At 35.7% G+C, this 25,979-nt stretch overlaps 3 protein-coding genes across 3 annotated transcripts; 1 reads left to right on the top strand and 2 right to left on the bottom strand.

The window, feature by feature from the left end:
* Positions 1-886: 886 nt before the first annotated feature.
* LOC110791431 (seipin-1) lies at positions 887-5,425 on the bottom strand. Its single transcript, XM_021996175.2, has 2 exons — positions 4,793-5,425; positions 887-1,866 (listed from the first exon to the last, which is right to left on the bottom strand). The coding sequence occupies exons 1-2, from the start codon at positions 5,306-5,308 to the stop codon at positions 1,171-1,173; spliced, it is 1,212 nt and encodes a 403-aa protein (XP_021851867.1). The 5' UTR covers positions 5,309-5,425; the 3' UTR covers positions 887-1,170.
* A 2,764-nt stretch (positions 5,426-8,189) lies between these two features.
* On the top strand, positions 8,190-21,060 carry LOC110791430 (uncharacterized). Its single transcript, XM_021996174.2, has 15 exons — positions 8,190-8,504; positions 9,131-9,361; positions 9,850-10,146; positions 11,049-11,156; positions 12,995-13,184; positions 14,053-14,315; positions 16,438-16,567; positions 17,032-17,096; positions 17,845-18,078; positions 18,169-18,245; positions 18,436-18,527; positions 19,129-19,211; positions 20,416-20,487; positions 20,590-20,718; positions 20,852-21,060. Exons 1-15 carry the CDS (start codon positions 8,379-8,381, stop codon positions 20,894-20,896), a joined length of 2,142 nt encoding a protein of 713 aa, XP_021851866.1. The 5' UTR covers positions 8,190-8,378; the 3' UTR covers positions 20,897-21,060.
* A 1,016-nt stretch (positions 21,061-22,076) lies between these two features.
* On the bottom strand, positions 22,077-24,472 carry LOC110791429 (putative 4-hydroxy-4-methyl-2-oxoglutarate aldolase 2). Its single transcript, XM_021996172.2, has 3 exons — positions 24,255-24,472; positions 22,955-23,211; positions 22,077-22,484 (listed from the first exon to the last, which is right to left on the bottom strand). Exons 2-3 carry the CDS (start codon positions 23,196-23,198, stop codon positions 22,228-22,230), a joined length of 501 nt encoding a protein of 166 aa, XP_021851864.1. The 5' UTR covers positions 23,199-23,211; positions 24,255-24,472; the 3' UTR covers positions 22,077-22,227.
* Between the last annotated feature and the right edge of the window lie 1,507 nt (positions 24,473-25,979).

Genomic DNA, 25,979 nt, shown 5'->3' with positions numbered 1-25,979 from the left:
TAAGCTATGCACTCACGTGGCTAAAACCGTACACACGTGACGTACGGAAAGTACTTTCTTAATTAACAACGTTGTTTAGCTAATACTCCGTACTTCCTTTGTATTAGTTGTATTAAAATCTAATTCTAAAAAAGCTGCCTTATATAGTAATTTTGGGAGATCTTGTTGTTATTTTAGCTGTTGGAGTTGTTAGTTGTTACTAGTGTTTATCACATTGCTCTATTTTTTAGCGAATATTAAAACTACTTACGAGTATTTAGCTTGTTACATACTCCAAAGGTATAATTGACAGATCGTGAAAAACTATAAACTACTTAAAGTAGAGTAAGGATTGATGTGAAAGTTCGTCAAAGAAAATGATTAATGTGACAAGAGGAAAATGAAATAAAACAAATTTTTAGATAATTAACATATTGCTCGTGTACCCTTGCTCTAACCTATTGTGCTAGTGGGAGCGTTGATTGGGTGCGTTACAAGTGTTTGGTACATGCGAGATTTCGTATACCCAATATGAATATTGTAGTTTAAGCAAATGTTATACAAAATAATTGCTTAGATAAATAAAAATTGACCCTAGGTTATACAAAATGTGCATTGCGCAAACGTGAAAAATTGGATCATTATGAAACAAAAGGAGTACATATTTTTGGTTTGAAATGAAATTTCGCTATGATAAATGAATTTTTTTTTTCAATTTAACAAATTTAACAATCTACAGCAGTGTAACAAGCTTTCAGATTAGTACACCGGAAAGTCAAATACATCACGTGTTCCCTTATAGAATAGAGAGTTTGTACTACTTTTATGGACAAACTTGTATGTTTTATGTTGTATCACTGATTCACTGTATGCCTTATTCTCCACATAATGAAGTACTACTATAATGTCACAAATTTGGCAATTACATTTAGAAACACAAAATATTTAGATCCCCATTTGCATCGGATAAGCAAATTTGTTACCCTAACCAACTCTTCCTCTTGTACTCATTTTTAGGTGGACTTCTGTTATTCTAATTGTGTCGTACAACACTAATCACAATTGCATGATTACATTACAATTTACAAGTACTATTAATCACATTTGCTTTAAGCATAGATTAAAACCGGTACTATTAATACAAAACTCGGTAATTAACATCATCTTTGGCAAAACATCTTCTAATCAACCTCACATGCACACCGATTCCGAGTCACCGACGTCTTCTTCCGTGGTAGGCGGCTCAAAATCGTCTTTAATTATCGTATAACTCGAGGCGGATGTCGAACCACCACTATCGTCCGTAAAAGTACTCCTACTCAAAAGAGCGGACTTCCTCTTCCGCCTATATTGTTGCCATTTCCTAAGCGTGTCCGAGAATTCCCTCCCTTCTCGCACTTTCGCCACCGGTCGTTGCACTTCTCCTGCAACGGCCTCCGTTTCTCTTTCCCGACCATTAGCCTGCAAGAACGGGGAAACCAACAACGTTTTGAAGAAGTTAAGGAGGAGTACGAGTAGCAAAACGTAGATAGACAACGAAGTCCACACGTAAAATGTCCACTTCCAATTGTAGACCAACTCTTTCACTCTAGGTAACTTGGAGTGCATTAGAATCTCGGCCTCGTATATTTGAGGTAGGTAATAAGGAGTCCCAGCTCGGGGCATAAGCGTAATTTTAACTGCGTCCGTCCTCAAAAGGTTGTCCTCCTTGTACCGGAGCATTTGGACCTTGATAGTCTGAGTCTCCCGGGATATTCCGAGCAGTATCGGGAAGCTCATTATGAAGGTCCGCATTAGTCTAATAGGATAGCTATGGAATTGTAGCATCGATGGTTGGCTTGACCGAGCTATAAGTTTCCCGTTGGTTGCCACGACTTCTGCCATCAACTGTTGATCACAAAGAAGTAATTGAACAGAGCAATTAGTAACTTCATTAACCTCTTTGCTGATTATAAAGAATGATTAAATTCGGCCCGCGCCACTAATTGGATTGAAGATAAATGGACAAATACAACAAATTGAAAGAACCAAACCCACATATAAAAAGCGAAAAACAGATAGGCAGATGAACGAATCAAACACCAACGCTACATTCCAGCCTCGCTAACTAAGCTAGCACCATGTATGATGTATCCTTTATACTGAAGGCATGTCCTTCTTGTTCAATGATTTAAGGGCTTGTTTGTATCACTGTCAGCTTCTAGTTTGTTGTTTTAAAAGTCATAGATTTAGATCGAATCATGAATTAGAAAATAGTCACACCTATAGTAATCACGTTGATTTTGAAACTGACAACAAAAAACTGGATGCTACTTTTGTAGTGTTCATTTTTTGGTTTTTTGTAAAAAATTGAAAACTGGAAACGATACCGAATGAGCCCTTAATTAAGAGGTGGGGTTTCTAAGCAAACCAAACAATCAACTGTTCAACACTAATCAAATGAACAAATTCATGATAAATCCAACTGAAATTGGAGAAAAGAAAATGAACATTTAATGTTGTTGGGTTAAGACTTAAGAGTGGCCTCGTCAAACACGATTAGGAACAAATGACATTAAAATAAATTTTCGGATTTGTGGCCTAAAGTATTAATTTGCACAACATAATAAACAAGTTATGCTACTCCATAGATCTTTCTAGCATTTTCACCAAGTGAACTTGCATTCACTTATGTCGGCAAACATTGATTAAGCAAAGTCTTGCTTAGCAAATCATGTGTGGTATATCGTTGATACTCCACTTGTTAGGTTAAGAGTGCATATAGCTTCTTAGTGTTTTTTTTTTAAAAAAAAAAATGGGGCATATGGCTTCTTAGTTTGTGCATACATGCATTCCACACTATAATGCGTCATCACACATATACAGTGGAATATACTACCTCTGTTTCATAAAAATCTTTACAGTCACTATTTGCACAAATATTAAGAGAAAAAATAGAAAAGTTGGTTGGATAAAAGACAATATATGGATAAAAAGTAGAAAAGTTGGTTGGATATAATACAAAATATAGATAAAGTAAACGAAATGTGTAAACAGGTTGTGGGTGTAAGAAAAAATGAATAAATTGAGAGAAAATAAGTGAAAATTTGTAAATATTGTGGTATAAGAAGGGTAGGGTAGTAACTTTTCATGTCCAAAAAAAGAATAAACAAAATGTAAAGATCATTCTGAAACGGAAGTAGTATATGTTAATGAATTTTAGAGTTGGCAAAACATTGGACTAATATGTCGAGTGTTCGTTAGCTTGTCGACATTTAAAGAAGATTCATGAATAGTTTTTGTCCAAACACCTTGTGAAAGTTTCTAGAGTAATAACGATGAATTATGATATTCAATCAAGTAATCCATTATCTCTTATTATGTGATTGGGCGGCGAAGTATACATCAATAGGTTAGTACGTTGTTAGGCTTAATATAATTTTGGTCACACGTACTTAACAGACAATTGTTAGTAAGATGCACAGACTTCCATTAAGCTAAGTGCTCCAAGTTTTGCCTGACATAATTCTCTAGAAATCTCATGAGCAAATCATTTCTAGTAGCTTCATCAATCTACCTCCATAACATAAGTGAATTGGTAGAGTTAACTAGCAATGTTTTGAGACATAATTTTCATGTCATTTGCTCTTAATTGCGCTTTAATGGAAAGTTGGGCTGAGTTGGATATTGTTGGGGTGGCCCAAATTGTTAAGCCCAAGTAGCTCCTAAGTAATCAATAATGAGTAATTACTAATTACCCATCATGATAACTCTAGAAGCTTCCATAGGGCCTAAGATATTGGACAAAAACTATCCATGAATCTTCGATCTACTAATGCCGACATTAGTGTAATGTTTTGCGATCCATTCACATACTCCATTGTATATGTGACGCCATATTTAGGAATGTGTGCATGCACTAAGAAGTCATACACTCATATGCACTCTCTAATCCTAACAAATGAAGTTAAGCTCCTTAATTTATTCAATACAATATTTGCCAACATAAGTGAATCCAAGTTTACTTAATGAAAATGCTAGATACATCTAACATAATTTGTTTATAATTAGGTTGTGCTAATTGAATTAGGGCCACAAACCCGTCAAACACCTTGTATCAAGATGTGCTACAAGCCTACAAATGACCAATATTGTCAATATATACATTAATACATACTCCGTAGTACGGAGTATAGACTAGTATATATAAGACGAGTATAACTAATTAACATAAGTATATTTTACTTGGACAAATTATTGATTAGTTGATACCGTCTTTTTAATCTTTTTATCTTCATACTCCGTACTAGATATACACGAGATTCAATTTCAATCTTTGGTACCCAAGACTTCCCTAGCTCGCTAGCTTGATCCACACTTTGGTACATTGCATATCGATCGATCCTTACAATTACTAACCAAACCGACTTAATACGAAGTACAGAACTACATAAGTACTTGTATAGTCGTATCTACTAGCGATCTACATAGTGTACGAGTAGTGAATTTCAAACTTTGATCGTCTCTTACCTATATATCGACACGACATTCTCGTACTAACAAGTTACAATCATTTTACGGGTTATTTGCGAAAAATGAAATGTGGAGTACCTAATTTAAGGAAAAATGATATACGCAGTGCTAAGGGTTGCATATACGAAGCTAAATACGAAAACATTTACTTAAACAAAACATTAATACACCGATAAACCCCGATCAACACGTGATTTTATCATGCATTTCTAGATTAATCCCGATTTAGGAAATGTATTAAACGCTTATTTGGTGGAGTACTATCTAATTTCATTAACAAGTAGGTAACTAAAAAATTTACCTGAAAAACACCAATATCACGGTTATAATCAGAATCAGGAACCACCAGCACAACGGAAACATGAAAAGTATGACCAACCGGAACACCGCCGCCGCCATGCTTACCATATCTATTCCCGCCAAAAACAAACACCGCAGAAGGGTTGGCATCAGTGTAATCAAAGTACAACTTCTCCCTAACAACCACCGGCTTCTCCACCCAGAGATTAACCAGCAATACCCCAAGAATCACCGCCACCGCCATGACCAAAGCCAGAACCATCGCCGCGTACACCGCGCCGAGAATCCCATACCCAACTTTCCGAACCACCTTCTGAGCTTGAGTCTCGGCCGTTTGAGCCTGAGAATGAGGGTGTTTGTAGATGGTGGATGAGGAGAGAGAAAATGAGGGAGTAGGGAAGGTGGTAAGGATGGAGGTGAAGGTGGTGGCAATTAAATCAACTTGGGTTTCGACTAGTGACGGGAACCAGTTTGTTATGGATATTATTTCTCCTAATCCGCCTTTTTCTTCCGCCATTTTTGATGCAGGATTTGAGGTTAGTTGACAGGGATAGAGGAGAGAGAAAGAGGGGATGATTGAGGAGGATGGAGGTGGAGAAAAGCGGTGGCGTGGCAGCAGTTACGAGGAGTGAGTTCTTGACACGTGTCTTACCGCTCTTACGCATGGAGGACGTTAGGAATTATGGAGGTTTTTTTTTTTTCTTTTATATGAGGTTGTAAGTTGCGACAAATAAAATGTGCGCAAACTCACAATCCTACATGTTTACACTTTAAAATTTTAATGGTATCACAACGGTGTCTCATTGACCGTGATTCATCACATTATTTTTACTATCAACTTTATAGTTTTACTATGAAAATACTAAAATAAGGAAATCTATATAAAGGTTACAGGAAATACATATTTTCTTTTTATATTTGAAAATTATGAATTAAAAAAATAATTGTGTCATAAATTATTTTGTCGTAAGTTGTGACTTTATCACTTTGTTTTGTTTTGTTTTTTTAAGCTATAAAGGGATTCAATCTCATTCTTGTGTAGCAAGCTTTAAAATTTTATCTATAGGAGGAAGAGACTATGTCCTTTGTCGGCTCATTGGTCGGGTATGATTTTGGACAATTTTCTAGGTATATCATATATCACGTTGTACCATGAAAATATTCGATTTTGCTCATGCCCAAAATAAGTGTAATGTTTGATTTTCACATAAGAGCTCCATTATCTAGGAAGAGTAAGCTCTTGATTTTTCTCTCCTTATCATCGGAGAAATATTTGGAGAATCTATTAAATATGTCCTTAGAAACTCAATTTTAACATCATTTTACAATAAACTACTCCGTATTGTTGAACTATCCTTAAATAAGAAAGCATATCATGTCAGGTGACATTCTCTTCTTTCAATTCGACACATGTCATTCATGTCACCCAAAACATTTCAAAAACTAGAAATACTTCGTTTGAAATAAGATTCAAATCCATAACCTCGTGATTTGAACTCTAATGACTTATCCACTAAACTATGTCATCTTTTGCAAATGCAAATAAGTGATACTTCGTATAGAATATTTTAATAAAAATAGAAGTTAATTATATATTTTCTTTTGTAAACAGACATAATTATAATTATTCAAGTAATAATGATTTAGGGAATCACATGAGCTCAAAAACTAATTCAAGATAAAAAAAAAAAAACGTCTCGTAAAATCTTTGTACCGTGTCTACTACTTTTCTATGAACACGATACGTGCTTTATAGGGGTGAGTGAGACCGGGTACCCGGTCAAAAACCATGGAATCGGTACCGAAGTCGACCATAACCGGTTCCCAATGTTTGGAACCGGTCCCAGAACCAGTCAACCGGGTCCAAAATTTTTGGAACAAGTACCAGAATCGGTGGGACCGGATTCGATACCGGGTACCCGGTTAGTCTTCACTTTTTTAATGTTTGCTTAATTAACAATTAAGTTAAAGATTAATTTATACTTCAACTTTTTCCTAATAATTTATCAACTTGGAAAATTTTCAATTGTTTCCTTTTCTAGACTTCTAACCCAAAATAACAATTAGTTATCATATCTTTTGAACTATTTGTGTCCATTTGGTACCGGGTATCTGGTCCCGGAACCGGTCCCACTGGGTACTCGGTCCCAGAACCGTTCCAACGGGTACCCACTGGGTGTCGGGTCCTAGAAATCTAGATCCGGAACTAAAACTGGTTATGACCGGTTCCTAAAATTTGGAACTAGAGCCGGTCCCGCTGGTACTGGCTCCGGCTCCGGACCCGTCGGGTTCTTTGCGGTTTCGGGTTGGGGATCAGTTACCCGGTATTTCTGCTCACCCCTAGTGCTTTTAATTTAAAATGCACATATAATAATACTTAACTGGTTAATAACGTACTTATTAAAAAATTTGTGTTTAATTTACTTTTATCGTTTAAATAAAGATAAAATGAAAAATCACCTTTTTTTGCTGCCGCCTCAAACGTTCTTATATAATAGAGATAAGTTTTCCAACAATGGAATTCTAATTGTGTTATATGTTAGCTCCATGATACTCTCTCGGTTTTGAAAGAATAAGAACACTTTGACTTTTGAAACTATTCACAAATTTCAATTTGACTATCATTAGTTATATATGGGAAAGGAAAAATATAGTCGGGTGATGTTTTGCTTGATTCGTCTCGATATGTACTTCCGGAATATCAACGTTTTATAACTTTTAAGAATACAAAGTTAGAGATATTTATGTCCAAACATTATATTGATAAGCGTGAAAATATGAATTATCCCCATTATTTCAAAACGGATGAAAAGTATATGGTGTAGACCTGTCAAACGGGTCGGCCGGGTTGGGTTGTAAAGTTATTTTCGGGTTCGGGTTAGATCGGGTCGGTCACTTTCGGGTTCAGGTTTACAAATGCTTGTTCAAAACCTAAAACTTTCGGGTTCGTGTCGACCCAACGGGTTGAAAGATTTTAAAACGCGCATTATATTTTCATTAATTTAGGTGAAAAATATACAAAATATGGGTACAAATTAACAAATTTTCCTACACAAGTTTATATTTAGTCACATTCAACCATAAAATGACGTGTAATTCAAATTAAAATCATATTACACACAATAATAGTAAAAACAACGTGTTTATTATGCTTGAAATTTCTCATAATCGCATTTATTACTATAAATACAACGATTTTCAATCGGTTGGGTTCAAAACGGGTTCGGTCGAGTTTTGACCCATTACTTTTCGGATTGCTCGGGTTCAGATAAAATTGGGTAACGGGTAATAAAATCTTGTTCAAGACCCAATATTTTCGAGTCGGATTCAGGTCAATTTTCGAGTCGGGTCGATTTTTAACATGTTTATGTGTACACCAATAATTAGAAGTTTAGAACACATAACACAATAATAGTTTCCCCTTAATAATATTTCTAACACAAAGCTACCTAAGAACTAAAAAGTTCGATCCATAGATTCCACACAGCGTACAATTACAGAAGAAGAAGCAATACCCATTTTCGAACAAGGGTTTTTGAAGGGGTTACAGTTACATTCGGAGAGAGAAACTTAGGAGAGAGATAACAATGGTGAGAAGGACGAGCAGAGCTGCAGAGGATGCAGATGACCTCACTCATGTCCCTTTACAAGCTATTCTTCTGGCCGATAGTTTCGCCACCAAATTCCGCCCTATTACCCTCGAACGCCCCAAGGTAATTTCCCCCTTTTCGAACCCTTAATTTTTTTGAGCTTAATTGGATTAATTTATTGCATTTTGATTAATTTCTACGACCCTTTGATTAATTTGAGCATACCCATGAAAAAGACGAAGTTAATTGGGGAACTAATGATGCTTTGAGCTTAATTGGATTAATTTATTGCATTTTGATTAATTTCTACGACCCTTTGATTAATTTGTGCATACCCATGAAAAATACGAAGTTAATTTGGGGAACTTATGATGTTTGTGGGTTTTATTGATCATTTCTTTGTTGTTGTTTTTTACTGTTTTGGTTTATTTGTGTGATTAAGGAGTTGTTTCTTGACCCCATTTTGATAAATGGTTTACTTGGGTTGATATAATGTCTGGAATTTGATTGTGGGTATCACTAAATAGACTTGAATCGAGGTTAATTCGGATAAAACCTTAAACTTTATGTACATGTAGTCATGATTGTAAGTTTTCGGATAAAACCTTAAACTTTATGTACATGTAGTCATGATTGTAAGTTTTCGTAGTGGCGAACTTAAACGGTTTCAGTGTTGTTGTGATTAATTTTATGTACGTAAATTGTGGGTTCAATGCGGTTAATTCATGGTTTTGTGGGAATTGTTAAAGGTACTCCTACCTTTGGTTGGCATTCCGATGATAGACTACTCCTTGGAATGGCTGGAATCAGCTGGGGTGGAAGAAGTTTTCGTGTTTTGTTGTGCCCATTCAAAGCAAGTGATTCAACACTTGGCGAAGTCCCAGTGGTTGAAAAATCCGGACATGGCAGTGACAACCATCGAGTCACACAATTCAATCAGTGCTGGAGATGCCATGCGCGTGATATATGAACGCAATGTGGTACGCTCGGATCTTTATTCTTTTAGGCTAGCTCTTTATGTTGTTTCTTCTGCACACCCTCACTACTACTTTCAAGTTTATGAATGATTTGCAGTATTCATGTTATACGACACCAATCATTTTGGGACTAAGGCTTGGTTGTTGTTGTTGTGAGTCTTTACCTGGCCCTTTCAATATGCTCTATTTCACTGTCAATTTTGTAGGATCTCACGAAGTCAAAGACAAAAGCCGTAGCATTTTTTCTTTGTCAGAATGTATACCAAGTTAATAGTTTGTCACTTGTCCTTTGTGTGTGCTTTATCACTTGACCTCTGAACTTTCAGTTAGCATAATTTGATTGAGCTGCAGTTTTTCTTTCAGGTGGTAATCTGTTCTTAGTTTGCTTGCATTGGTCTTGTTTAGTTTAATGTGCATATAAGGTTAAGTAGCTTGCCTTTCTAACTGTTGCATAAATTTGTAACAAATTCATCATTCACGCTTCTTCTTAGATACACGGAGATTTTGTTCTTGTTACTGGGGACACAGTAAGCAACATGTCACTGGCAGAGGCACTTCAGGAACACAAAGACAGGAGGAAGAAAGATAGTAATGCTGTGATGACTATGGTCGTTAAAAAATCGAAGCCCTCACCAATTACCCACCAATCACGACTGGGCACAGACGAGCTGTTCGTGGCAATTAACCCAGATACAAAACAGCTATTGTCTTATGAGGATAACGCAAACCCTATTGACAAGTCATTGCTGAGTGATAACTCCTCAATTTCTTTGCGTAATAACATGCAGGTTTGCTCATTAAACTTAAATGTGTTTTTTTTCCCTTAATGCTATTTTATTACCCCTCGATTATAGATTAGTTAGTGCTCATTTGGGTCTTTATCACTTCGTGTGTTAATATAGTATCTTGTGTAGCCCCTTGTGTCACACCTCCTTGATGTTCTTTTTGTATATCCCTTTCATAATTTGCCCGAAACAGAGGAAGCTTATCTTGCCATTTTGATTTCTGTTTCTGTGAACAATGTTTGATGGTTTGCTTTTCCACTCCAAATATTTGTAAGGTTACTGCCTAACAAGCTACAAACAATATGGGGCTTATGAGGCATTTGTAGATGGATGGCTAAGAGAAGAATCTTATCTCGCCATTGATTTCCGTTTCTGCGAACAATGTTTGATGGTTTGCTTTTCCATTCCAAATATTTATAAGGTTACTTGACTTACTTCCTAACAAACTAGAAACAATATGGGGCTGATGAGGCATTGTAGATGGGCGGCTTTGATTTTCCAGCGAGCATTAACATGGACGCTGAGTAGGAATCTCTCCATGTGTATCAGACTATCCGTTATGATCATTGAAAGCATTTCTGACGTGATTGTATTTGTATGTACTATGTTTCACCTTACCTGGATTATTCCTTCAACTATCAAGGTCTAACCATCCAATTTTTTGAACTTCTCAAACATAGAATTGATAGATAGTCCGTTTATTTGGTGGATGCTTGAATTGAACCTTCATTTTCTAAAGGTATACATTCAGCATGAAGAATTATTATATTGTTGAACAACTTTAGCCACACAGTATATATCTGGTCTCAACTCATAGGTCCTGTTGTAATCCTAGCAGTTATTTGGCTTGTTGTTGTAATTTGTTTAGGAAGCCTTCTTCTGAGCAATGACCCCCTTTTCTGCAGGACTGCTACATTGATATATGTGCCCCAGAAGTCCTCAGTCTTTTCACAGACAATTTTGATTATCAGCATCTTCGTCGTGATTTTCTGAAGGGACTACTCGTAGATGAGGTATGTTAATCTTTCTATGGGTGTAACTTTTAAGCTAATAGAGTTATGGGAATATGGAGACCACATTGGAGCTTGTTTTTTGGACGTTTTAAAATATTCCTCTTCCGTGTGTAACAAAGAGGATAAGGTTTACAGGGTATGCACGTTGAACTCTATAGTATATGTAGAACAAAGAGGATAAGGTTTACAGGGTATGCCTTGTGACAGTCTTGTCAATCGACACTTTTGGATCATCGATTTGCATGACATATCGATTGGGCAAGGAATAATTTTGGACCATTAGTTCGCAAGTGTTTTTGCAATAGTATCCTTTGAAGTATCAAAGAGAAGTCACCGTCATCTATTAGGCAAGCCTTGCGAGGATAGAAATTTGGATCAGTGTCTTTATTTTCATTGAGAAAAGAAACCTTAACTTCGACGTTACATAAATACCAAATGCAATTTTGCAATCAAGTATGCCCCCTTCACATGTCTTCCTTCACTATAAAATGGCTTGTTGTATTTGGAGAAGACTCTTTGCGGTTAATTAAGAGGCTTTCAGCTTGGATTGTCCTTTGAATGGTTAGATATTTTCTTTTCGAGGGTTTTGTTGGGCTAAGGGGGACAAGTTGCTCCGGTGAAACGCTGTGATGGTTATCTTGTGGAGTGTTATAATTTATTATGGGACAAAGTAATATTTAGCATTTTGAGGGGCTAAGGTGGCTGGGGATTTCCCAAATTATTCAATCGGCTAGATACAAAGGAAATGGGCTAATTTGTAATTTTGTCTAGTATTTCCTTTTTCTCCCTTTGTACTACTCTTTGTGCTATTTGGTAAATGTGTGTTTTTTTTATAGAAAACCGAGTTCACCCCTTCAACAGTTTTGTGATTTGAAGATGTTAGGGGTCAAAAGATGACCCTTAAGGTGTTTATTGAAATCCGAAATTGCCTTTGAGTGGTTATTTGATTGCGAAATTATACTTCCACACCTTCCAGTTCCAAGTAATTATTTGTCTGCAACATGGCACCTGTGGAAGTTGATAATTATTACTACTTTTACTAGGTGGTCGTTTTGCAATTTGATACTTAAAGGCGCTTTTATATAGTTTTCATAGCCAGGGTGTTTTGTGATTGAAGACCCTATATAGCAGTGTTATGGCATTACCCAAAACTTATTCCTCGCATTTTGCGTCTAAAAGATGTTCTGTTTCATGCTCTCTCCTTTTCTTCAGTGATTGTCATGGCTGGCATTTTGGAGTCAACCAGCAAAATGTTGAGAAATTTGAAACTTGTCTAATTTTCCACAATAAATACCAGATGAACAACTTTTCGCATTTACTCTTGAGGTTTCTCATGGCCTTTGGATTTCAATGTTTTAAATTTTATTAGGTCAGATATTGTCTGTGCCTTATCTGTTTGATAAGATAAGAACTGTATGTAAGGAACCGATATTTTTGAGCTAAGGAACTGATATTGTTGAGCAGAAATTTATCGGCAGAACATATAATAATTTGCTTGATAGAAGAATGAACAAAAACAGGGGTAGTGACTTGAGGCCACCAATCTCCAAGGGTCAGTGACCGCTCTCCAAAGCCTAAGCTTACCAAATGCTCAACATGCTCCTCTAAACCTAGTGTGCCCTTATTTGTAGCACCTCTACTCTAACTACTTAATTTGTCTTCCTCCTAAGGTTACTAGCATTTATATTTCTTGCACTACCTATTATGACCTCTCGCAAACCTAGTTCATTACACTGTATCATATTTATTTTCCTTTTCACGTTTACTTTTAGTCTGGTCATATATATAACTGTCTTATCTAATTCTGCACGAATGTTGCGATCATTTATTGTCTTCAGATTACGGATTACAAAATTTATACTCATGAAATTCATTCAAGTTATGCGGCTAAAGTTGAGAATTTCAGAAGCTATGATACCATCAGTAAAGATATAATTCACAGATGGACTTACCCCCTGGTACCTGACGTCCAATATTTTGGAAGTTCTGCGGTGAAACTTGGAAGACAAGGAGTGTACAGCGCATCAGGTAAGGATGGAAAGCATCTGATTACCTCTAGAAAATTCACCTTAAAGCTTAAAGACTGTATTAAGTTGTACAGTGATCTTTATTTTAAAGAGTGGTTTTATTTTATCGCATCTATGGTCTAATGGAAGCCTTGCTGCATGCTAATTCAAGGTTTTGTATGCATGAAAAACACTCTTTGCTATAGGGCGGAGTTTGTGAGAGTGACTAGGTTGATGTTTGGATTTATTTTACCTCTGAGTTTCATCTGGATTGCTAGAGGTGTGGTGGAAGGGTCACTGCTTAACCTTCTTTCTAGTCTGTTTCATGTTTGGGCATTTATCTTTTTTGTTTTTGTTTGTGTTGTTTTGTTTTGTTAAGGCATGCTCGATCACATTTTCTACTTTTGGTTTGTCATACAATATTTTGTGACAACATGATACAATTAGTATGTCTTCCACGAGAATTGAATTATCCTAAGAACAAACTGGGCTTCCAGTTCCCGGCTCGCCGCGTGATGGTGTAATAAATTCTCTCCTATGTCTAGTCAAATATAGCCCACTCTTATTAATTGAATTCCTGTCAAGTTTGGGATTTACGGGTGGAATTATTATTTTTAATTTGTTTTTCAAAAAACTTGCTTCGAATGACTCGTTGCTTTTTTCAGCTAGTAGATCCTTTGCATTAAATTTAAGATTTATGTCTCATAAGGGTTTGACATGCGCCTTTGTGATTTATTTATTCACTATACTTAGAATTTTATTTATTTCTCATCCTTCTGTTTATGCTTTACATCTTATTTATTCTTTACTTAGTCTACCAGAATATGGTGCTGCTAATTACTTTAGTTATCTTTATTTTACATTCTGAAGTTATTTGTATGTTCGCCCAGATATAGGTTTATCGAGTAATGCCCAAATTGGTCCCTTTACCCTTATTGGTAAGGGAACCTCTGTTGGCAGCAACAGTAAAGTTTCAAACTCAATCATTGGGGAAGGGTGCAAGATTGGCTCAAATGTTTCAATAGAAGGTTCGCATATCTGGAATAACGTAACAATTGAAGATGGCTGTAAACTAAAGCATGCAATTTTATGTGATGGGGTGGTCATGAAGGCTAGAGCAGTTCTGGAACCTGGTGTCATCTTGTCATTTAAGGTATGAAACATGTTATATTTGTGTTAATGATTTGTGATTGGATGAAAAAGTACATGTTCAAGATTAATGAAGTTCAGTCGGTTGCTTTAGAATATCTATTTTGTCCTTTAATTTATTTCATTTTGAAGGGTATTTTTGGGATATTTTATTAGGCTAGTACTTTCTTTGTAGTGACGAAGGAAAGGAAGGACTTTGTATAAGTGGATCCCTCTCTTGACTTTTTGGGTAGGAACGAGAACAATGTTTAGATATCGACTAAGTGGACCCATGTGGAGAGGTAAAGGAGGATATGTAAGAAGAACTTTTAAGGACATACTAAAATGGAAAGAGGAATGCTTTTTTAGGAACTGAGGGAATATAAACTAAGATATTAGAATTATTACAATTAAGGAAGTGGTGTTTATATTAGGACTTACTTTTATATCTTTTTCAAGTAGCTTTTTGGCTATGAACGTCTCTGTCACACTCTACGATTTTAGAATCTTGTAACTGAATTTGAACAAGTCTTGCTACTTTTCTACTTGTGATGAATACTCTTCAATATGCCAATTTCGTTATGTGGGCGTCCTTACGTTTAGAGGGCTTGTTTTTATTGGCTGGTTGAAGTGTTATAGTCACTGGTAAGTGAGAAGGGATTGTTCTTATGAAGCAATATACTAGAAAAGCTTGTTGAAAGATTGTCCAAATGATGAGAGTTGCAGTAGTGATGATCACAATTATGAGCATTACCAGCTTTGTTATGCTACTAGGTTTTGCACGGAGACTGAGTTGCCGCGATGCTTAGACGAGCCAGGCTTCCCCAACGATGGCACAACTTCTAGTGCCTAAGTTTACCTCGTAACACGACTCTTTTGTGCTAGAGATAACAACGATTAGCTATGCACTAACCCTTGGTGCCTAGCTAGCTGATTACGACGTCTCTTGGTCGTAGCACAATGAACACACGAGCAGTCCGTCGCTAGTGTACCCGATCACTCACATGTTCCATCTTGTTTGGCCAGAATACTGATATACTTCTTTCCCCCACTACAAGATCCCCATGATGTAGAGTGGATTATGAGACATGTTCTGTGGAGAGATCGTTACTACAGGGGAGATGCCTTTAGGGCTTTAGTACTCAGTTACTCACTCGTGAAACCTTGCCAAATAGTATGGACTTCCCAATCGGGTTATGGTCATTCCACAGGGACCTTGTGTGTTTCATCAAAATGTATCTCAGTTGCGACTGGCGAGAATGGATTTAGTGATTTGTGTTGAAACCTAACTCTCTCTGGCACTAGGTAACCTTAGTCAGGGAACCAATGTGATGGCGTACAGGTTAATTATGCCCCCTACTCCAGTTTTCGATATTTATTTCTGAGGTTTCTTTGCAATTTGTTTTCCTAAAAGGTACTGTAGTTAATAAGAGCAGTTACGAGGCACGAGTTACTCACCATAATTCCTGCTTTTCGGAGGGATCTTTCGAATTGGGAGACAGCTGTCTCACAGATTTGTCGGGCCTGTTTTTCTCCCTTGATTGATCCAGATCAGAATATGGGGTTGGAGATTTTTATAGTGGTTTCCTTGCACGTCCTTAAATAATTTCTTTCTGAATTCCCATGATACACATTTTTTTTCTTCCCACACATTGCTTATAGAGAGCGTGGCAACTTGCTGAAATCCCCTGACCATTATTTCTGCTCAATGTTCATTTTAATAATAGATGCTTGATGAATTCCCGTGATTTTTTTTGGGTCTTGTATGGCTATCTCGTGGGTGATGTAGTTGGACAGCTGACAGCAACTGATGTAATTCTCAGAAGCATTATCTTTCTTCAACTTTCTTTGGCCTTTCTTCGGTGTTGTGTTACCTTTTTTTTTTCTTGAAACTGTCACCTGGTATTTAGTTTGATACTTTATTGCCTGATTGGTGTACTTATTTGTTTTTGGTGTAATTGATGGCTACTTCTCTTTGCTGGTAAGGTCTTATTTTTTAATGGTCATTTCTTTGAAAACGTTGATAACAGTTGTATTCTTCATTTTATCATTTATATGTTTTCTTGGCGCTAGGGTGAAGCATTCAGATTGAGAGGCCACGTGATATTGATTTTTATTCATTTGTGTGGCAACCATTATCATTTCAGGTTGTTATTGGGAAAGACTTTGTAGTTCCTGCGTACTCTAAGGTCTCATTGTATGAACAACCAATTTTTCAAGATAGTGACGAAGAGTTGGAATACGCAGACAGCAGCAATGGAATGGCAGAAATTTCGTGTATGTACCTTTGTCTCAATTCTTTTCTATGTTACTCGAACTCTTCATTTCATATGGTTGGTCCTGTATTTTATTTTTTGGGCCCCTTCTCGAATCTACCGTCTTTCTCTTATAATCCTATCTCCACAAGTTACCTCACCAAAGCATTCATATGCCTCGTTATGTGACTGAACAATCTAACCTCTTCATTCTTACATCATTCTAGTCTCAGCAAAGGTGATAACTTCCTTATTTCTTCCTTTTGTCTCTTCTTGTAACTTGTATAAGGTTGCAAATCTGAAGAAACATATCATCTGTGCCGCGGTTAACTGTTATATTTCCCAATTGATGTTTTTTTAATCTGCAGAGATGTAAACTAAGTCCATCATATAGTCAGAGTTGCACACAAACTTCTAGCTTGTTCCTTGATACTTTCACATTCATGTGGTGGTCTCAACTTTTTAATTTTTTATCCCCCTCTGTAGCGATCAGTGCTTCAACAGGAATGCCAGATGGGGAGTTAGTATCCAGAGCTGCTGAAGCTTCCGAGGTAGTTTCTGTTCCATTCAGACTGCATCGATATGATACATCCCTTAGAATATGTGTATATAATGCCTGTTTGCACATGATGTATCCCTGTATACTTGCATAGCTGGGTGCATGATGTCTGATACTGTATTGAGACTGTGGTTCAGATTATTGGGGGATAATTTTTTTTTTCCTAGAATCCCAATCTTTTATTAATTCTTGGTAGCTGACTGGCCGTTGGCCTAAAATTAGTCTTTTGGTTATTTGGAGTTTCCAGTCTATCGTGGCTGAGAATTAGGCTCCGTTTGGTAGGGCGTAAAACGTTTTCATGGAAATCGATTTTCTTATTTTCAATCATTTTACGTTGTTTGGTTTGGCAAGGGATGAAAAACAATTTTCCATAACTCCGTCAAAGGTGGAAAAACCTTTTTACATTTAAAAGGGAGTGAAACCACTTTTCCATATTTCCTCCTTTCCTCTTTACCTCCCACTCCCTTCTTCCCCTCAATTTTCTCTCATTTTCTTTTAAGGAACCAAACAAAGGAAAACTTCCCTTGAAAAATGTTTTCCATGGAAAATCATTTTGCAATGAAAACGTTTTACACCAAACGGAGTCATAAGCATAATATCTGGTTGTCCATTCTGGTTAACTTTTGGTTTCTGTACGTGTGTGTGTGTCTGTGTGTGTTGAATAAACAGATTTCTTGAGTTTGGTTTTAAATTTAATCATATATAGCAGCTACATTGACATTCTTTCTTCAATGTACAAGGTTGGCGCTGATGGTGCTGGTTACATCTGGTCAGTTTTTGAAGGACGTGAAGAAGAATGGCGACATTCTGTTGCACCTATATCTGAAGACAAGTTAGCTGAGCTCTTGCAAGCTGCTGATGACGTCTTGGATGTGCCTCATGTAGAGAACCATCAGCATTCTGAAGAGTTGGTTGCACCTAGTATTGATCCTGAAAATCTTACTGACGATAACATAGACGAGTTTGAAAAAGAGGTAAGTCTTGCACCGAGTATTAGACTTGATAACAGTGGTCTGCTTTTTTCATTCCCTCTTGAGTCAATTTTTTCTCTATTTTTTTTGAAGGTTGAAGCAACTTTCCAAAGAGCTGTGCAAGAAAATATCAAGGATGACAATGTGGTATTGGAAGTAAATTCGCTGCGGTAAATTCTTCTTACTTTACAATTTATATTATTGATCAGAATTATAAACTGTCTTAATCTCCTGAACATGTGTCCTGTAACTCCGTAAATAAAGTCGTTATACTCTTTGTTTAGGCCTTAGGTCATACACTATTTGGTTCTCAGTCAATTGTCCACTCCGTATTGACTAAAATATATGTTCTATTTGCAGTTTATCATACAATATGGCTGCTGCAGATTGTGCCGGGGCACTATTCTATTCAGTGATGAAATTGGCTGTAGAAACACCACACAGTTCAATTAGTGAGTTTTCCACTATTCTACCCCTGAATTACATGTATGGTTGTATCGCGTAACAAATGTCAGATTATGCTGCTACTCTTCTGACCCTGTACTTGATTGTGTTCATCCCATGTGGTATGTGTGAAACTGTGACAGATATTTAGTAACAACTAACAACCCTCCTTGCTTAATTTGCCACCAGAATCATGCTTTGGATTCTTTGGTCATTTTTTCTTTACTAGTGAGATTAAAAGTACATTTAATCTTTCTGTAGATTTACTTGCCAAATAATATTTCTGTAGATTTCTTCCAAGTCAATTGATTAAACAAGTCTGCAAATGTTGCAAGTCTAATATATTCAATCATGAGTTGCCTTTTTATATTACAACGAATAAGACATTCTCCCTCTGTCCAAATAATGAAGTACCTTTTAGTATGATAGTGTAATCTAAACTAACAACGAGACCACTAAATCGAAATGCAGTATAAACTTTTTACAATAAATAAGAGAGTGACTTGCAAGGAGGACCAATTATTTAGATCACTTTACTGACCACCATCACATACAAATACACAATTGCTTACAGAATATATGTTTGACTGTCTTCCGCTAATTTTTTAGGCGAACTCTTACACAATGTGACCAGATTGATCAGAAAATGGGCGAAGCTTTTGAAGTACTATCTATCATCCATAGATGAAGAGGTATCTATTTATCTATCAATTACTTCTGGCAATTAGATCAAGTTATCTTCCCATTTTCTCATCTGGACTTTTCTTAACCTACATTTCTATTGTCCGGTATTGCGAGATCTTTGGTTTGATCAAATATTTTCTGGATCAGTAATTTGTAAATTCTGTCCCAAAAATTGCAAACTGAAGACCTTAAACATATCTCCCATTTTTGCATTAGTTGTCAATTTCTGGTTTTGCGAGTATAGACGACCATTTGACATCTGATGAAGTTTCATTTCAGAAGTTATGCTGCCGATTGACAATAGACTAACGTTGAATAGAGAGCATATTGCTTGTTTTAGTTGCTTTGAGTTTTAACCTTACTAAGCATGAAAACTCATGTTTGTGGCTTTGTGCTGTTGTTCTGTGATGTCAGTATGCCTATGAACAAATTTAGTGATCAATGTATATCTAGCTGTCTTCGGGTGTCCTTAAAGGTTGTGTCGCCCATCCCCCTTCCTATGCACTCCTTTTAGTTGGTAGTTCAGTTGCTATACTTGCATCATTGAAATGCTATTGATCAATCAAGATCTGCATGTTACTGGTTTTACTTGAATATTATTATGTACTATAAAAGAAATAGTGATTAGGGAGATAAAATAGGATTAAGAATGCTATTTGTGGTATATTATGGGATGTTATTCATTTGAAATACATACAGACTCAAAGAAAGCTCATCCCGTCACTACCGTTTAATATCCAGCCCGACCCGACCCAGTAAAATCACATGTTAGACCCAGCACTGACCGGCCCATTTATTTCTGGCCCGGCCTGGCCTAATCCGGCCCGTTGGACAGGTCTACTATAGAACTCCCTCCATCCCACAAAATGTCCACCTATAGACTTGTAACTCATACACCGATGTGAGTTGCCTATAACTAGGTGAACAATTTTAATGGGACGGGTATGTATTTTGAATCCAAGTTTCTTGCTATCATGGTCCTCAAGTGATACATCTAGTTTTTCGCTGTTGTGGAAATATTTTTATTTATTTTTATTTATGTTTGAATTTTGCAGTGTAATTTTGTCCCTCCCATTCCATTGAAATAGCTTTTATAACTTATGAAGCACACTGGTTTATTATTTTCTACATGGCCCGTCTTAATTGGAATGTGTAGCCTAATTCAGTGGAATTTCAATTCTTTTTCATGTAATGGTATCTTCTTTATTGCAGATTGAAGTGATACTAAAGTTTGAAGAAATGTGTACGGAGTCCACCAAGGAACTGTCTCCTTTATTTACTAAGGTATATGAATATGAGAATATCACATTCTGGACCATTAATTGTTCGATAAACATCCAATTTCTGCCAGATTAAACGTGGTTTTTATTATTATTTCTATTTCAGGTTTTACAATTTCTTTACGAGGACGTTGATCTCATCCAAGAAGAAGCAATACTATCTTGGGAATCCGAAAAAATGGGAGCAGATGAAGTAGACAGAGTATTCTTGAAGCAAGCTGAACCATTCATTCAAGTAATAAATTCATTTTTTTATTTTACTATTTACTTGTCAGAATTCGCCGTACTTCAAAACTCTCGTTTTTTTTGGGTGTTCATTGTCGATTTGCAGAAGTTTTCTGTGTATAATTTTCCGATGTTTGGTGCAGTGGCTAAAAACCGCACAGGAAGAGGATTCCGAGGAAGAGGAATGAGTCATACAAAGTTGTTGATAGTGCGGCTAACATACACTTGAAGTCTGCTTGATATTCTTGTTACTGAATATTGCATGTTAAATTTTGAAGTGGATAAAATAATCCAGTTTTGTATAATTTTTTGCAAGGATATTTTGGTAACAGAAGTATATGCTATTTAGTTATGGCCTTGCTTCATTTTGCAAAAGTTCTAGTATTCTTTTGTACACCTTGGTGTATGTTAAGGAATGTGTGCCTTGTGATATTCAAGCCCGGGTGCCCATACTCGTGGACGTGTAACGTAAATATCATCGCCCAAATGTATGTTTGGGATAACTTATGGGCGTTTTATGCAGAATTTCCTTGAAAAAGAATGGGAAAATTATTCATAAAGATTGATTAGGGTAAAATCTATTTTTCTAAATGATCGTTTTCTTGAACATATGAAGTGATTTTGTTAAGTAAAAATGGAACAGAGGTGGGCCTATGTGTCGGGCTTCTTGTGTCTCGTGCCCTAACAGGTTGTGCTTAAACGGGCCAAAGGAAATTCGTGTTGTGCCCAACTCGTGCCTCTCTTCCATAAATGAGGTTTATGCACAACCCTTCCCTCGTGTCGTGTCAAGCTGGATTGTGCCGTGCTAACTGGTTCTCTTGCTAATTGCAAGATTTTTTGTTAATCTTTAATAAATAAGTGTGTTGATGTGCGGGCCGACTCGTCGTGATCATGTCAGACTCGTGCCAAATTTATAAAATGATGTTCATGTACGGCCATGGCCCATCATCGTGCATCTCGTGCCGTGCGGGGTATAAAACGGACCCGTGTCTTACCGGACCAATTTCAGCCCGTACGCTACCCGGCCCATGCCCATTTGAACATCAATACTCAATAGTTCTCCTGGAAAAGTTTTTCTAAAATTATTTTTTACTGAGGGGGTGAATTTCACCATTTTCCCACTATATGCTTAAGTTTTCATTCTCACCTCTCTTCACTCTTGTCCTTTCTCCCTAAAATCTAAACCAAATCGCTTGTCGTGTTAGATCATAAACCAGTTTAACCATCTAATCGAGGTTAAAACGAGCCATGAACCGATTAAAATGTTGCACAAAGTTGTCTAATTATCAAAACTGCAAAAACCCAACTACAACTTGTTTATACACATATACAAAGAAATTCATCAGAACTATATAAGCCAATACCAGATTTAAAATTACATAACATACATTTCATTATTGCAGACTCAGAAAAATTGGTAGTACATTATAAGCTGTTTATAGATCCAAATCAAAAAATAAACTCACAATCAACATATTTCAATAACACAATTACACCAGAATTAGCACAACCATAAAGATCAAACAGAAGGTTCAGACCTTGAAATCAGAATCCCATCAGTATCAGCATAAAGCCATTCACCATCACTAATCCTCGTTCCAGCAACCGTTACTGGCACATTCTTCTCCCCTAAACCTTTCTTGTTCGCCTTCATAGGATGAGAAGCCAAAGCCCGAACACCAATATCACATCCGTTGATTTCATCAACGTCTCTGATACAACCATTCACAACTATTCCTGACCACCCGTTGTTCTGTGCTTGCTGTACCGGGTTACCTGTTAAGTTTCAGAGAAATATGAAATGGGTGTGGGCAAACTCAATAAGAAGGAGGAGGAGAGTTCAGTCCACTTAAAAGCCCAGTTGAGGTTTCACACTCTGTTCTGTTCTGTTTGACTTATTTTGATTTATGTCAGATAAAATATGTTTAGATAAGTTTAGGTGAGTACAGTTAAGTTCAAATAAGTTCAGATAATATAAATTCAGCAAAAATAAATTTGTTTCAGACATTCTCATACAGAAATAAGTTTATTTCAGACAAAATAAGTTTTTTCAGATAAAATAAGTTCAGTTAAGTTCAGATAATATAAGTTCAGTCAAAATAAGTCCAATAGAATGGAGCCTAAAACCAATTGGCAATAGTGAGACTGTGTGAGTGACTCCACAAGTTTATAAGGTGGTATTTTCTCTCATTTTTCCCGAATGTGGAACAAACTCACATGTGGACAACATAGTGTTTCAACATTACCTCCCAATATGGCGCATCTTAAACTCCCTCCACCATCCACAACAAGAACTCTACCGTTACCTTTCTCCTCGAGAAAATCACGAATCAAAACGTTGTCCTCGAATACCTTGACGGTTACTATTGGTCCGCTGAAGACTTGACGGCGTCCATATATCTGAAAGATTGGCTGTAAGGCTCGTAACTCACCACTCTGGATTAGATGTGTGTTAGCATCGCATACTTCAGCTGTTGCGACAGAAGCCATGTTATTCTAGGACCTGTAGGAGTAGATCATCAACTAGGGGTAAGCACAAGGTGATTAGGTGGGATTTTAAACCTAAATTGCCTTCATCTAATGAGAACATTTCGAATTAATATAGTTTTGTTTAGTTCTGTTCACCTTATTTCCACATATTACAGGAAAAACAAGTTCATATAAGATCAAATAAGATAAGTTCAAGAAAAAATAAGGGTTACCCACCTACCCAAGTACAAAGTATAACTAAAATAAGTTCTGATAAGTTCTAATAAGTTCAGGAAAAATAAGTGAAAATTAGGTGAATAGAACGCACCCTTGAATTGAACTACTCCATATATGATATTGGATCAAACATACTACTAATCTAATGAGAGAATTTCGATTAACAGCATAATTAATACCGGTTCGTGAGAGTTTGTTCTCTTCACCTGAATTTTGTTGATTGAAACTGATCTTTATTAAGTCAAAACTGATATTTGCTGATAAGTACAGATTTGTTACTCATTATAACTGAAATTTTACCATAATTTGATTCTATCACTAAAACCTTTAAATGTAGGCCGATAGCGCGAATCACAGAAGTGTAGAGACTGATCTACCTTACAAGGAGTCATTAATCAAGCAGAATGACAACATACAATTAGCATTCTAAGGAAGTTTATGCCAATAATTTTTTTTAATAATTTTTTTGATAATTCTTATTATGCCAACTTTCTATGAACAAATTGGAGAGAAATATCAACATTATCCCACAACAATTTTGCAATTAGAAGCACAAATAATTCTTCAGAAAATAAACACACTATTAAAATCTTACAATAAATTGGATATAAACAACACAATTAATAACCAAATTTCGAAATAATTTGACACTTACGAATCCAATCATTGAGCAACTATTCACAGAAAAGACCCAAAAATCCCATAATGAACAACTAAATTAGAGATTTATGATAATGAAGCTTAAGAATCAATAAAAAAATCTTAATTATATTTTGATCGACAGGAATTAAAAACTGAAATTAATTATGAAGAAATTGAGCATTAATTAGAATAGATTACCTCCAAAGTGAAAGCCCAAAGAAATGAGGGATTGAAGAAGAAGAAGAAGAAGAAGAAGAAGAAGAGAGAGAAAAGAGTGAGTGAGTGAGTTTAAAGTTGTGATCTTTCAATCAATCTAATACGAAGAAGAAGCAATCTATAGGACAGAGATGCTCTTTTTTCCTTTTTTATGATTTTATGAAATAAATAAATAAATAAATAAATAAATCCATTTTTTTCTAAGGAAATAATGATAGTATTTGAGATTTTGAGTATGTAGTGAGGTAGTGCGATGTGTAGTGCCCACTTTTAATAGACATGTCAAATAGGCCGGTCTATGTCTATCGATAATAACTCCATGTAAAAGTATACAATAAATTTATTGTAATATCGATAAATAAGTTTAACAGTTTTACTCAATTTTCTGTAACTTTTAAGATTATTTAGGTAACTTTTATATAATGAGAACAAAAATTGATGGATAAACATTTTAGAGGGTTAAATGATATGATTACCTTTATATATTATTAATAATTTTGAAGAAGTGATTTTTATTAAAAAATTATCACTAAAAAGTAGATAATTTTACATATGTTATGATAAAATTTAAGCATTTTGAGTTAATTTTTACTTCGATGTAAAATATTTATTGTACACCACCTTTAAATAAGAATTTGTATAACTTTATGCGGGTGTTTTACTTTTAAGCTCACGGCAAAGGAGAATATGACTATAGAAGTTATCCAGCTTACATCCTAAAATAAACTAGCTCTTAAGCCCGTTCCAAGAACGGGCAATTAGTGGTTGTTAAACTGTCTTTTAAAATTCAATTTTTTTTTTGGAGGGCTAGCTTGTATTTGAGTAGGAATATATGATTTAAAAGAGGTGAGAAATTTGAAGGTTAAAAGAATATACTTCATAAAATTAAATTAAATTAAATGATGAAATTACTATTTAGTGTTAAAGAAAGAGATGAATTGGAAAAGATTGAATAATGATATAGGAATTAAAATGGTAAATAGATGTTGAATGGAGAATACGAAGTGGAAAAGGTGCTAGAGTTAAAATGATGAATTAAAAAAGGGATGACACATGTCAAAAAATGATGAATGAAAAAAGGAGATGCCACTGGCATCTATAGATTTATGGTTTTCCTTTTTAAATACTAGGTATAGATTGGTGATAAATGGTACATTAGGCTTATATTCTCAACTTAATTGTTTTTCCCTCTTATTTATCGACATGGGACAAAATCTCAACTCGCACATGGGTTGTATCATCCTAATGATGTTAAATTGTTGCAATAATTTCGGATTTTAATTATACTCGACTTATTTAAAATCCTGAGTTTTTAGGTTTATCTAACTAAGGGCTAAGTTCATATAAATAAATTTACCTTTTTGCCAGTTATTTCAAGAAACATAAGTTTGGGAAAAGTATCCAAGAAATATAAGCCAAATAAATAAATAAATATTCTTCCATCAAAAAATCACATAAGTTCAAATAAGTAGTGAAAATCAAGTGAATAAAAGACACATTTTTTTCAACAATTCAGTTCATATCTATAAATATTTTGCTAAGGTTGAGGTGATCGTGCAACCCATGAAGCTAAGGCATAAAACACACTAGCCCAATTGCATAAATTTCCAAATGGAAATTACAAAAGTGTAGATTACTTCCAAGAAATGGTGACATAAAGAAAAACAACAACAAAAGATTTTATAGTTGGTATTGTATTACAACCAA

This window comes from Spinacia oleracea, chromosome 4 (assembly GCF_020520425.1).
Source record: "Spinacia oleracea cultivar Varoflay chromosome 4, BTI_SOV_V1, whole genome shotgun sequence".
Taxonomy (NCBI): Eukaryota; Viridiplantae; Streptophyta; class Magnoliopsida; order Caryophyllales; family Amaranthaceae; genus Spinacia; species Spinacia oleracea.
The sequence above is the reverse complement of the archived record's forward strand: the minus strand, read 5'-3'. Positions and strand labels throughout refer to the sequence as shown.